Here is a 14,074-nt window from a genome sequence, read left to right as displayed (position 1 = left end):
TTAAATTGGTTGACAGACAAATACTGGGTTAGTTTCAAGTCCTCTCAAACAGTGTTCAATTTATGGGAAGCTATTTTACCTATATTAGTTTTAATAAGGGGGATTTCAAGGGAGATGAGGCTCTGTGACCATGTGTCATGATAGATGGATTTTAATTTTAAAAAGTGACATGAGATAATTAGGCAGTTTTTCCACTAAGGCTTTATAAGCAAAAAAAAGACAGTGTTTTTCGCTCTTGACTACCAGAAGGGACCAACCAACATTCTTATATAAATTACAATGGTGGGTCCTGAAAGCGTCTCCTGTGACAAAGTGAATATCACTATAGTACACAGAGCCCAGGAGTTTTAAAGCAGAGGGTGCAGAAAACATATAAACAATGTCACCAATGTGAAGAACTGACAAAATGGTTAATTGCACTATTGCCATTCAGTTTTCAAAAGTATAACAAGATCTAATTCTATAACGAGAGCCCAGTTTAATTTTAACCTTCTTAGCTAGGTCAAGAACATGAGATTTAAATGACAGCCTATCATCTAGCCAGATACATAGGTATTTATAGCATTATATCTGAACCTGATCATATTGTAAATTAGTAGTGGTTAAATAATAATGATAATATCTAGTGATTCCTGATAACATTGTTTACCTTTTTAGACAGGAATTTGCAATTCCATTGCTACAGACAGTGGCCTGCTTTTGAGTTTAAGTGTGAGTGTTTTGCTACATGTCTTACATTACTATGACATTTTGCCTGTTTGCTACCTTAAAAAATGTGACACAATAGAGTGGTCTCAGAGTATGTATGCTCATTCACATTGCACTCCTGTTTTGCATTCTACTTTCCACTGTATTTTGTTCTATTCATTGTTTATATATTTTTGTATCGTATTTATTGTGTTGGTATGTTTTATGTTTACTCTATGCATTTATACACCAGAAAAAAATTCCATGTAGGTGTAAATCTACTTGGCAATAAATCCAATTCTGATTCTGTATCTCACTGGGTCACATCAAAATGGAAATTTTGACTTGATGTTTGAATTTATTTATTTTGCTGTTTGGCTGCTCATGATATAAAACCAAAGTGTGACATTGTTACCTCATCAGAACCTCCACAGAGCGTTCAGAGACTAACCAAATTCCAGTTGACCTGCCAATTTGAGAGAGAAGGTTGTCCTCTTGATGTAAAAGTATTGACAGTAGGCCTAGGCTGTTCCCATCGCTTATTTGTTATGGGTTTCATGTGACGTCACACAGTGGTTGCGGCGCCATCATAAGGACCGAATCGCAAGATGCCGTCTATCTGCTGCTGTGGGCTGTGATAACAGCCATCTCAAATACATAAATTACCTTTTACAATGTCCCAAAAAACCCTGAGCGTCATGAGAAATGTATTGCTGCTATCAAGCGGGATCACTGGACTCCTACAGAACATAATTTAAAATGTGAGCACAACGTTATTCTGGACAGCTAGCATTAGCTATATCTAATGCTAGCTGTCCAGAATAACGATGATATACATTTTGTGAGGAAATGATAGCATTATACTGCTGATCAATGCTGCTATACCAATCAATATCTAATATGAATATGTAAACACACATGTTTTGTAATGCTAATAACTAAGATACAAATATTGAATGTGATCAATTGATTTAATAAAGTAACAGATAAGAAACATTGAAATGTAACTTTGGTGTGTGGACAAGAATGCAGATGTCAGGCAAACTGACTTGGGAGGCGAGTTTGTGACGCTCAGGGACTGGTGTGAGCACAATGAGCTAGTCAGCTCATGGGAGTAAAAGTGTCAACTTGGGAGATAAGGTGATGCTGGGAACATAACTCTTCTCTGCTTCAGGACGAGTCAGACCGGACAGTTCTTACTATGGATAATATGCCCCCTTCCCCTGGAGACTCTGCCCCCCCCCCCCCCCTTCTCACTGGATGCCCCCTTCTCCTTGGAGCCCATCTGCCCCTTTACATCATCTGACCTAGGAGTGGTCTTACCCTCTCCCCTTCCCCTTGAAGACCCCACCCCGTATATCATCAGGACCTCGAGATGACCTGCTCTCAACTCTGGAGAACTCAAACCCCCCCCCCCCCCTTGGATTGCATCAGACCTGTGGGTCTTGTCCACCCCCCTCCCTGAACAACACCAGACCTGTGGGTCTTCTCTGCCCCCTCCCTCTCCTAACATCACCAGGTCCGTGGACTGCCCACCTTGCGCCAGCATGAACGCCCTGGACATTTAATTGGTTAACAATAGCCACCCCAAGGTCTCCTGACCAATGGCCACTCACCAGACCTCCCTCTCTGGGGAGTACAAGATCTGTCTCCCAAGGGCGGGGAGACAGAACTTGGGAGGGGCAGAACTTTCTCTGATATTCTGTCACGACCACTTTCTCAACGAAGGCCTTCGTTCGTTCTAATCTTATACTCTGTTTTGGTGGGACGACTGCTTTTGCATCATCGACTGATTCATTGTACTAGACTACGGACATCTTGGTGTGTTGTTTTCATTGTGTATCTTGTGATTGCATCATTACTAATTAAACTACAAGTAACATGGTCCGATGCTTAACCGTGTATCATTCTTCCTCTCAACACCCAGTTTACACTATCCTTAACAATTGGTGACCCCGACGTGCCTGGGTGAGAGATCTGGACGAGAGGTCCCTGAGAAGGGGACCCCAGCCGGCAGGAGCGGGACAGCTGTGGTTCACTGACACTCACTTGGATATCCACAAAAATAGGGTAAGCAGAGCCTGTTTAAACGAAATCTGCATAGCTTAGGACTTTAGCTTTTAGGAGTGAGTGTCTTTAAACTGCACTGTACTGTGACTCTGGGCTGCACACTTTGAATCAAATTGTCCATAGAGAGATTAACGTTGATGCAAACTCAATGATACATTTGTAATTGTGAAACGAGGTGGGGTCTGGCAGATGTGGCACTGTGACGGGAGCGCTTGGCAGTTTCTACGTGAAACGAGGCGGGGTCTGGCAGTAGTCACACTGTGACGGGAGCACCTGGCTGTTTCTGATTGTGTCTATTGTGAAACGAGGTGGGGTCTGGCAGATGTGGCACTGTGACGGGAGCGCTTGGCAGTTTCTACGTGAAACGAGGCGGGGTCTGGCAGTAGTCACACTGTGACGGGAGCACCTGGCTGTTTCTGATTGTGTCTATTGTGAAACGAGGTGGGGTCTGGCAGATGTGGCACTGTGACGGGAGCGCTTGGCAGTTTCTACGTGAAACAAGGCGGGGTCTGGCAGTAGTCACACTGTGACGGGAGCACCTGGCTGTTTCTGATTGTGTCTATTGTGAAACGAGGTGGGGTCTGGCAGATGTGGCACTGTGACGGGAGCGCCTGGCAGTTTCTACGTGAAACGAGGCGGGGTCTGGCAGTAGTCACACTGTGACGGGAGCACCTGGCTGTTTCTGATAGTCGTAAATAATATGTTTGTGGAGATTTAAGGAGTAGCAAACCTCTTTTTCTTGCTTTCTCTCTCTTTCTCCCTATCTACTGCATTGCTGGAATGGGCTATGCCGAGGTTCGAGCAGGGCACATTTCACAAGCAGACTCTCTCTCTTTCTTGCTCTCTCTCCCTTTCTCTCTATTGCATTGTCGGGATGGGGCCATGCCGAGGTTCGAGCATGGCGCATTTTAGACAAGCTCTCTCTCTCTCCCTTTCTCTCGCTCTCTCTCTCTCGCTATCTCTTAGCATTGTTGGGTTAATAATGTGTATCTCTCCCTTTCTTGCTCTCTCTCCCTTTCTCTCTATTGCATTGTCGGGATGGGGCCATGCCGAGGTTCGAGCATGGCGCATTTTAGACAAGCTCTCTCTCTCTCCCTTTCTCTCGCTCTCTCTCTCTCTCTCTCTCTCTCTCGCTATCTCTTAGCATTGTTGGGTTAATAATGTGTATCTCTCCCTTTCTTGCTCTCTCTCCCTTTCTCTCTATTGCATTGTCGGGATGGGGCCATGCCGAGGTTCGAGCATGGCGCATTTTAGACAAGCTCTCTCTCTCTCCCTTTCTCTCGCTCTCTCTCTCTCTCTCTCTCGCTATCTCTTAGCATTGTTGGGTTAATAATGTGTATCTCTCCCCTCGCACCTTTCCCCTCCCCTCTCCTCTCCTCTCACCCCTCCCCTCTCACACACTCTCCCTTCACACACCTCCCCTCCCTTCCCTTCCCCTCTCCTCTCCTCTCCTCCCCTCTCCTCTCCTCCCCTCTCCACTCCTCTCCTCTCCTTTCTCCTCTCCTCTCCCTTCACACATCTCCCCTCAACTCCCTACCCCTCCAACCCCTACCCTCTCACACACTCTCTCACTCTCGCCCTCTCTCTCTCGCTCTCCCCACCTCCCCTCTCCTCTCCTCCCCCCTCCTCTCCTCTCTCCCCTCCCCTCCCCCCCTCACACACTCTCTCCCTTCACACACCTCCCCTCAACTCCCAACCCCTCCCCTCCAACCCCTCCCCTCTCACACACCCTCTCGTCTCTCCCTTCACACACCTCACCTCCCCACCACTCCCCTCTCACACACTCTCTCCCTTCACACACCTCCCCACCCCTCTCCTCCCCTCCCCTCTCTTGCACTACACACACTCTCTCTCTCTCTCTCTCTCTCTCTCTATGTCTCTCTCTCTCTTTACCTCTCTCTGGTCAAGGAGCTGAGACCTACCGGTGCCAACTAAACTCCTTGTCTCTCTCTCTCTCTCTCTCTCTCTCTCTCTCTCTCTAATACTGATGTGTATGTATGGATCTTTGAGACTCTACCCACAGCTACGACCAGCAACAGGTTACAATTATTTTGGTGGTTGGCATTGACTGGTGACAGTGGGTTGCAGCTGTTACTAGCCTGGATCCGGCTGGTGGCAGTTGGGTGGTTGGTGAGCTCAGACTGGTGGTGGATTATATTATTGCAGTTGTGTTTTGTCTGTGGCTCCGACTGGTGGTGGATGGCATTATTGCAGTTCTATTTTGTCTGGCTCCGACTAGTGGTACATGGCATTACTACAGCTGTTATTGTTTGATTCCAACCAGTGGTGGAACAACAAGTATTTATGGTCAGACGTGACCTTGCTATCTGTGTGTGTCTGTTATGTTTGCCTTATGTTGCCTATATGTATCTGTCATGTTTGTTTTATGTCTGTTTCAAACAAGAGAAAATTATGTTTATGTGTCTTTAAGGAGAGGACAAATGGAGTGGCGTCCATCGCACGTTGAATTAAGGCCAGGTTATAAAATATTAGACTGGTGGCAGACCAAATACACAGTCAACCCAGATACTGGGTTTAAAGAAGGCAGCGGTAAAAAAGACCCCACAACCAACAGAAGAGTGGCATTAACTGAGGAAGAATACAAACTTGTGTTTGCAGGATCGCTGCAGTGCATAAACAAGGAGGAAATAAAAGAACAGTATCCAGCACAAGCAGAATATTTCGAGAAGCTGGCATCACAAATTATAGTCGAACCTTCACACTTGCAGCCAATCTAGGGCAGCAGGCACAGTGTTATCTGGAGGAAATTGTGGAATTTGAAGTTCACTCAGAGATCGAGCGTTTCTGTGAGGCTACAAGTGGACAGGACTGGAGCGACGGCTGTCGCTAGGGCCATGTTCTCTTTCCTCACGGCATTATCTTTTGAACCCCTTTACTTTCACTAATCACGTCCTTATTTACACTGGGACATATCTTAATCAGTAATATCCAGTTTGATTGTTATTCAATGTTCTCAAATTTATTTTATTACAATTCTAAAAGCTTGGCTACAGTTGTATGTATGTGGTGAAGGGGACCTGTGAGTATGTTCAGGTCTGCCGTGGGTACATGGATGTCGAATGTCCACTCTGTGGAGTGACGGTGGGTTTTCCCCTATAACATCGTTAGGGTTTTCCCACTGTGTCCAGTGTGTCCACACCACTTGGCCATAACGCTGCATAGTCTCATTATTATCGTTCTAAGCATTGTGTTCCTTAACGGGATATTTTAAATTTTGTGTTAGTTGTCACACCCTTTAAAGGGTGTGAAAGGAGGGATTCCAAGAAAACTTTAAAATATCCTGTCCGAATTAACAGTTTCTTTCTACATGTATTGACTCTTTTAATGTTCTGTTTAACAGATTGACTGATCGTACGATATGGTCGTCACACCCTTTAGAGGGTGTGAAAGGAGGGTGAGTTCTAGTGAAAAAAAAAAAAAAAAAAAAGTCATATATATCTTCCTGTAATCTGACTGACTGTTTCTTATTGCTCATCTGAACTAACCTCCATTGTTTGCTCACACAGGTTCATAATATTTTAAATTTGTGTAGTCACACCCTTTAAAGGGTGTGAAAGGAGGGATCCATGAAAACTTTAAAAATATTAAATTTTGACTGTTTTGATGACCATATGCGCATGTTTAACCTAGTTATCGACTGATTTTGCATTTTAACATCTAGTTTGACTGTATTTTGGTTCATTGCTTAAGTGTTTTACGCATGTTTAACCTAGTTAACAACTGATTTGCCTTTACTGCCAGACTGGTATATTTTAAATTTGTGTTGTCACACCCTTTAGAGGGTGTGAAAGGAGGGATCCATGAAACTTTAAAATATCCAGTTTTAATGTTGACACCACATAGTGGTGTCAAAGGAGGGATTGTGAGGAAATGATAGCATTATACTGCTGATCAATGCTGCTATACCAATCAATATCTAATATGAATATGTAAACACACATGTTTTGTAATGCTAATAACTAAGATACAAATATTGAATGTGATCAATTGATTTAATAAAGTAACAGATAAGAAACATTGAAATGTAACTTTGGTGTGTGGACAAGAATGCAGATGTCAGGCAAACTGACTTGGGAGGCGAGTTTGTGACGCTCAGGGACTGGTGTGAGCACAATGAGCTAGTCAGCTCATGGGAGTAAAAGTGTCAACTTGGGAGATAAGGTGATGCTGGGAACATAACTCTTCTCTGCTTCAGGACGAGTCAGACCGGACAGTTCTTACTATGGATAATATGCCCCCTTCCCCTGGAGACTCTGCCCCCCCCCCCCCCTTCTCACTGGATGCCCCCTTCTCCTTGGAGCCCATCTGCCCCTTTACATCATCTGACCTAGGAGTGGTCTTACCCTCTCCCCTTCCCCTTGAAGACCCCACCCCGTATATCATCAGGACCTCGAGATGACCTGCTCTCAACTCTGGAGAACTCAAACCCCCCCCCCCCCCTTGGATTGCATCAGACCTGTGGGTCTTGTCCACCCCCCTCCCTGAACAACACCAGACCTGTGGGTCTTCTCTGCCCCCTCCCTCTCCTAACATCACCAGGTCCGTGGACTGCCCACCTTGCGCCAGCATGAACGCCCTGGACATTTAATTGGTTAACAATAGCCACCCCAAGGTCTTCTGACCAATGGCCACTCACCAGACCTCCCTCTCTGGGGAGTACAAGATCTGTCTCCCAAGGGCGGGGAGACAGAACTTGGGAGGGGCAGAACTTTCTCTGATATTCTGTCACGACCACTTTCTCAACGAAGGCCTTCGTTCGTTCTAATCTTATACTCTGTTTTGGTGGGACGACTGCTTTTGCATCATCGACTGATTCATTGTACTAGACTACGGACATCTTGGTGTGTTGTTTTCATTGTGTATCTTGTGATTGCATCATTACTAATTAAACTACAAGTAACATGGTCCGATGCTTAACCGTGTATCATTCTTCCTCTCAACACCCAGTTTACACTATCCTTAACAATTTACATTAGTAACGTTTGTTATGTAAGGTATTTTATTATGAGCTTTCATTGTGACAAGGGGAGTCGACGGTCTGGCAGAGTGAGTTAAATAAAGTGAGACGTGTAGTGCCGTCTTGGTTTGGAAGCCCGTGTCCTTTTAAAGCCCAAACCTAAGTTTAGCATTTTATAGCTATATATATATATATATATATATATATATATATATATATATAGACTGGAAGCCCGTGTCCTTTTAAAGCCCAAACCTAAGTTTAGCATTTTATAGCTATGGGCTATATGAAGATATAGATATAGGGCCTATAAATATAACCCTCGGCTACATTTATATTGTTGAATTATGTTATGTTACTTGTTGGAGTGGCGTTAGTATGCTAAACTTCTTTTCATTTGGTGTTCTGATGTGACTGATATTACAACAGAATCTGATGATTTCAGTTCAGTGATATAAACGCTATTCGTGTAATGTTAATATCGCTTGATTAACAGACTCACTGACCCTTCCTATGATCAAGAACATTTTTTTCATCTCCAGAATGATACATTTTGGGATCATTAACCCATCCTGATGAGAAGTAGCAGTAGGCTTCGGTGCTTTTAAATGCCATAAGGGCTTCCCCGGTGTATGGAGGGATTGTGGACGAGGTAAATATACATGTCAGCAAACGTCAAATTTGGCAGGCTTCGTATTGGTCCCCAAGATGGCTGCCGCAACAAAAAAGTCACGTGACTGAAACCAATTCTCATGGACATGGCCATCTGACTGTCACTTCTCAGAATGGCTTGAAAACCTCAAGATTCTATCTACTCTTTCTTGGAAGCCAAGTAACTTCTGCTTACATGTTTTCTTTAAAACAGTGAACAAGTCATAGCCTATTTCAGCATTCAGATGTCCTTCAGTTAAGCCTTTTTATCCTTTCCCTTAATTCAGTTTCTTGTTCAGGACTGACATTACACAATTATTGCACATTGTACAATACCCCATGAACTGGCATTTTTCATTATACAACGTGAACAACAGAATATGAGTTATACTTTATGCACGGACCTAACAAGCAATGTTATTTGACTTTGTAGTTAAATCTGCATTACATAAGTACTGGGTCTCTGACATGTAGGAACTGAAAAGTCACATCACATTTGGATGATGTATCAATAATGGTGTATCTAATTTTTTTACATACATGTTGCCGTAATGCAGAGTGTGCACTCAAAGGAAGGTAGATGAACAGTAGACTTCTGACCGACTCACAGCCCAGTTACTTTCAGCCATTTATTAGACTTGATACATGAAAAACACAGAAGAGTATGCAAACATACACACAATCACATGATTGATGGTGGTGGATGCCTCTGTGTCAGCTCAGGAATCAGGCGAGGGGCTTGGCGCAGATTGATGCATGAAGATGCGTACAAGGTGTGTCATTCCAGCATTTTCCAACTGTAAACATCAAAAACACAGAAGTCAGGCAATTCTACACCAACCAAAACCTGAACGAGGCCACACTCACATCACTACTCACAGACAAAGACAAAAGACAAAAGCTACGTATGAACTGAGACACCAAAAAGAATTACAATTTGAAAATCAGAAAGTATTGATCTCAAGATCAACCTCAAGACAATTTGATTTTACTCTAAACAAAGCCATCTGTATTATTTACTTCTGATTTTAACTGACAAAAATGCCATTAACTTACAAAATGTACAGAAACAACACTATTGCCTTCAGTCTTTTAATAGTATGCTCTTAAGCAAAATAATGAGTTGTGACTTACCTCCAACATTCATCTGTAGGCAGCACTCAGTTAAGGTAGTATCAGGTTGTGCATAGCACCAGTCAGTAAAATCCCAACGTGTAGCATCCATCCAAAACCAACGGGTTGACTAAAAAACAGAAAAAGAAAGAGTATATTTATAGTAAAATAGTGTATAAAATATTCTCATTCTATCAGTACCATCAAAACCTTGTGTAGTGAAATATTACCACTTGGCAATCTCCACCTCCAAGCCATGATGGTGTTAAGGCTGCAGTTGTCAGCTCCTTAACAAACTTATACTCTTCAAGGCTGTGTATGGATGCAAGGTTTGCCCCCTCCTTCATACAGCTTTCCTACAGTGGAGATGTGCCGTGTCAGACGAAGATGTCAAATAACCGAGCAAGCAAGTCAATACCACCAGAACAGTTTAAAAGCAATCTGAATCCATTCTGATTACCTGAGCGTCAGCCCAATGCAATACTGATGGATTAAAACGGTAACAGGTACCATTGAACACCTTCCAATCAGTGGGACATACTGAGGAGACAAACAGAGCAGAATGAGTAACATGTCTGATCGCAGGAAGACCAAGGGTGTTTAATCCTTTCATTTGGGAGGAGCAATTCTGAGAGGGATCCCCTCCTCCACAGACGAGAGAGGTTGGCTTTTATGTAAAGCACATTGTATTTTCATTGGAATTAAATGTGCATGAAGTTCTTGCTTACAACTACACAAAGCATGAAGACAGTACTAGTGCCAACTGAAAGATACAAATTAATAAGTTGATCTCTCCTGCTTTAGCTGACAAGTTGTCTGTCTCTCTCTTTGACCATTTTAAAGGCTATTTCCATTGAAATTATTGAATTATATGGCATAATATATTTGTATATTGTAGAACAGAGGCAAAAAAGTCATATTCAAATCTTAACTCAATTTTGAACACATTTCTAGTTTAGTGTGTTTTGTCTTTTTAATGCAGAATTGATTACCTTGGTTTTTGTTGCGTTAAATTACACGTTTGTCAGCACATTATGTATTTGTGCATTTAATAATATGTACACTATAGGGTTTCAGTGTTTGAATAAAGTTGCTTACAACTACACAAAGCAAAATGTCTCCAGACTGATACTCACCGTCAGCAGCCCTAGTCAGAGCCACCATGGCACAAACAAGTAGAGACACAGCCAGCATCCTGGTGGTGGAGATGACTTTGACCTTGATAACCTTCAACAAGAAAATACAGAGTGAGAAATTATTTGTTCAGGGGAGACATGTTGACTGTGGTGCTCCACAGGATGAAGAACACAAGACAATGAGAAAAAAGAGACTGAGAGCAAACCTGCTGGAAAAATATCTTCTCTTCTGTCTGCACAATTTCAGCCTGTTGCTTCTGCCTTTCTGTGTGGTACTGCTGGACAAAGACCAGCTTTTATATACAGTTACTTAAATTTCACAATATTAGTATTCATTCAAGAACATTCATTCAATAACATTCATTGGTTTTTGTTGTGGACACTGTTATCAGTTTGAATCCTGTCAACACATCAGAGGGCACCACATTGCACACCGTGGGTAAATATTTACTCTGAGTACATTTCTGGAAGCTTTTATCCAAGTATTAACTGCAAAAGGCAATTTAAAGAGACTATTATGATTCATGATTATATGATTGAAACACATGAATTATATCTGAACCTGATCATATTGCAAATTAGTCGTGGTTAAATAATAATGATAATATATGGTGACTCCTGATAACATTGTTTAACTTTTACACAGGAATTTAAAATTATATATCCAATGCTAGAGACAGTGGCCTGCTTTTGAGTTTAAGGCTGTTTTGAGTGTTTTGCTACATGCAGTATTCAAATTAGATAATCAAAGCAAAATGGAATTGAATTAGCTTTTTGGGTGCTCATGATATCAAACCAAAGTGTGACACATTTACCTCATCAGAACCTCCTCAGAGCGTTCAGAGTCTAATCAAATACCAGTTGACCTGGGCACCACATTGCACACCGTAGGTAAATATTATTATTAAAATTCCTGGCAGCTTTTACCTGAGCATCAACATGAAAGACTATTTACAGAGACTATAACCCTTAATGATTATATGATTGAAACACATATATCATCATTATTTACTCAGGGAGAATTGACTGAACACAGGGCTCTTTTGCAGCAATGCCCTGATTGAGGGTACATAATACAGATGAAAAATACATAAACAAACCATAACAAAATAAAACAGACAAAATAGATAAACAAAACACATTTTACAACTCAGAAATCAAGTATAAAAAAATTAGCATCAAGTAAAAAATAAATAAACTATTATTTTAAACAATAACAAATTATTTAAAATAACAGCACTGAGGCACATCCTTAGCATCTAAAAGGCTCTTAAATTGGTTGACAGACAAATACTGGGTTAGTTTCAAGTCCTCTCAAACAGTGTTCAATTTACGGGAAGCTGTTTTACCTATATTAGTTTTAATAAGGGGGATTTCAAGGGAGATGAGGCTCTGTGACCATGTGTCATGATAGATGGATTTTAATTTAAAAAGTGACATGAGATAATTAGGCAGTTTTTCCACTAAGGCTTTATACTTTGTTTTAGACTTTGTTTTTTTGTTGTGGACACTGTCATCAGTTTGAATCCTGTCAACACATCAGAGGGCACCACATTGCACACCGTGGGTAAATATTTACCTGGAGTACATTTCTGGAAGCTTTTATCCAAGTATTAACTGCAAAAGGCAATTTAAAGAGACTATTATGATTCATGATTATATGATTGAAACACATGAATTATATCTGAACCTGATCATATTGCAAATTAGTCGTGGTTAAATAATAATGATAATATCTGGTGACTCCTGATAACATTGTTTAACTTTTTACACAGGAATTTAAAATTATATATCCATTGCTAGAGACAGTGGCCTGCTTTTGAGTTTAAGGCTGTTTTGAGTGTTTTGCTACATGTCTTACATTACTATGACATTTTGCCTGTTTGCCTTCAGTGAATGGCTCGAACAAACCTGTTCATTTGTATGTTAACTTGATGGTCTAACATGACAAGACCTGCTTTCTTCTTCCTCTTCCTATTTCTGCCTTTTAATACAACCAGCAGAGTAGCAATAGAAATTCAGGGCTGCAGTATTCAAATGAAATCATCAAAGCAAAATGGAATTTAATTTGCTGTTTGGGTGCTCATGATATAAAACCAAAGTATGACACAGTAACCTCATCAGAACCTCCTCAGAGCGTTCAGAGTCTAATCAAACACCAGTTGACCTGGGCACCACATTGCACACCGTGGGTAAATATTTTACTAAATTCCCTGGCAGCTTTTACCTGAGCATCAACATGAAAGACTATTTACAGCGACTATAACAATTAATGATTATATGATTGAAACACATATATCATCATTATTTACTCAGGGAGAATTGACTGAACACAGGGCTCTTTTGCAGCAATGCCCTGATTGAGGGTAGATAATACAGATGAACAATACATTAACAAACCATAACAAAATAAAACTGACAAAATAGATAAACAGAACACATTATACAACTCGGAAATTAAGTATAAAAAAATTAGCATCAAGTAAAAAATAAATAAACAATTATTTTAAACAATTACCAATTATTTAAAATAACGGCACAGAGGCACATCCTTAGCATCTAAAAGGCTCTTAAATTGGTTGACAGACAAATACTGGGTTAGTTTCAAGTCCTCTCAAACAGTGTTCAATTTATGGGAAGCTATTTTACCTATATTAGTTTTAATAAGGGGGATTTCAAGGGAGATGAGGCTCTGTGACCATGTGTCATGATAGATGGATTTAAATTAAAAAAGTGACATGAGATAATTAGGCAGTTTTTCCACTAAGGCTTTATAAGCAAATAAAATACAGTGTTTTTCGCTCTTGACTACCAGAAGGGACCAACCAACATTCTTGTATAAATTACAATGGTGGGTCCTGAAAGCGTCTCCTGTGACAAAGTGAATATCACTATAGTACACAGAGCCCAGGAGTTTTAAAGCAGAGAGTGCAGCAAAAATATAAACAATGTCACCAATGTCAAGAACTGACAAAATGGTTAATTGCACCATTGCCATTCAGTTTTCAAAAGATCTAATTCTATAAAGAGAGCCCAGTTCGATTTTAACCTTCTTAGCTAGGTCAAGAACATGAGATTTAAATGACAGCCTATCATCTAGCCAGATACATAGGTATTTATAGCATTATATCTGAACCTGATCATATTGTAAATTAGTAGTGGTTAAATAATAATGATAATATCTAGTGATTCCTGATAACATTGTTTACCTTTTTACACAGGAATTTGCAATTGTATATCCATTTCTACAGACAGTGGCCTGCTTTTGAGTTTAAGTGTGAGTGTTTTGCTACATGTCTTACATTACTATGACATTTTGCCTGTTTGCTACCTTAAAAAATGTGACACAATAGAGTGGTCTCAGAGTATGTATGCTCATTCACATTGCACTCCTGTTTTGCATTCTACTTTCCACTGTATTTTGTTCTATTCATTGTTT

At 41.0% G+C, this 14,074-nt stretch overlaps 1 protein-coding gene across 1 annotated transcript; it reads right to left on the bottom strand.

Annotated features, from left to right (window-relative positions):
- Positions 1–8,997: 8,997 nt before the first annotated feature.
- LOC124475690 (type-2 ice-structuring protein-like) lies at positions 8,998–10,949 on the bottom strand. The gene is made up of 6 exons (XM_047032478.1): positions 10,842–10,949; positions 10,636–10,726; positions 9,960–10,039; positions 9,730–9,855; positions 9,521–9,629; positions 8,998–9,183 (listed from the first exon to the last, which is right to left on the bottom strand). Exons 2-6 carry the CDS (start codon positions 10,691–10,693, stop codon positions 9,113–9,115), a joined length of 444 nt encoding a protein of 147 aa, XP_046888434.1. The 5' UTR covers positions 10,694–10,726; positions 10,842–10,949; the 3' UTR covers positions 8,998–9,112.
- Positions 10,950–14,074: the final 3,125 nt, after the last annotated feature.

The sequence above is a fragment of the Hypomesus transpacificus genome, chromosome 13, assembly GCF_021917145.1.
Source record: "Hypomesus transpacificus isolate Combined female chromosome 13, fHypTra1, whole genome shotgun sequence".
NCBI lineage: Eukaryota > Metazoa > Chordata > Actinopteri > Osmeriformes > Osmeridae > Hypomesus > Hypomesus transpacificus.
Note: the sequence above shows the minus strand (reverse complement) of the source record. Positions and strands in the feature narration are given on the sequence as shown.

Bases quoted from the DNA above. Each gene is read 5' to 3' on its own strand.
- LOC124475690 (XM_047032478.1), bottom strand. From the start codon at position 10,693: ATGCTGGCTGTGTCTCTACTTGTTTGTGCCATGGTGGCTCTGACTAGG. The intron at 9,856-9,959 runs GTAATCAGAATG...TCTCCACTGTAG, and splicing joins TGCATTGGGCTGACGCTCAG to GAAAGCTGTATGAAGGAGGG. The intron at 9,184-9,520 runs GTAAGTCACAAC...TGATGTTTACAG, and splicing joins CCTACAGATGAATGTTGGAG to TTGGAAAATGCTGGAATGAC.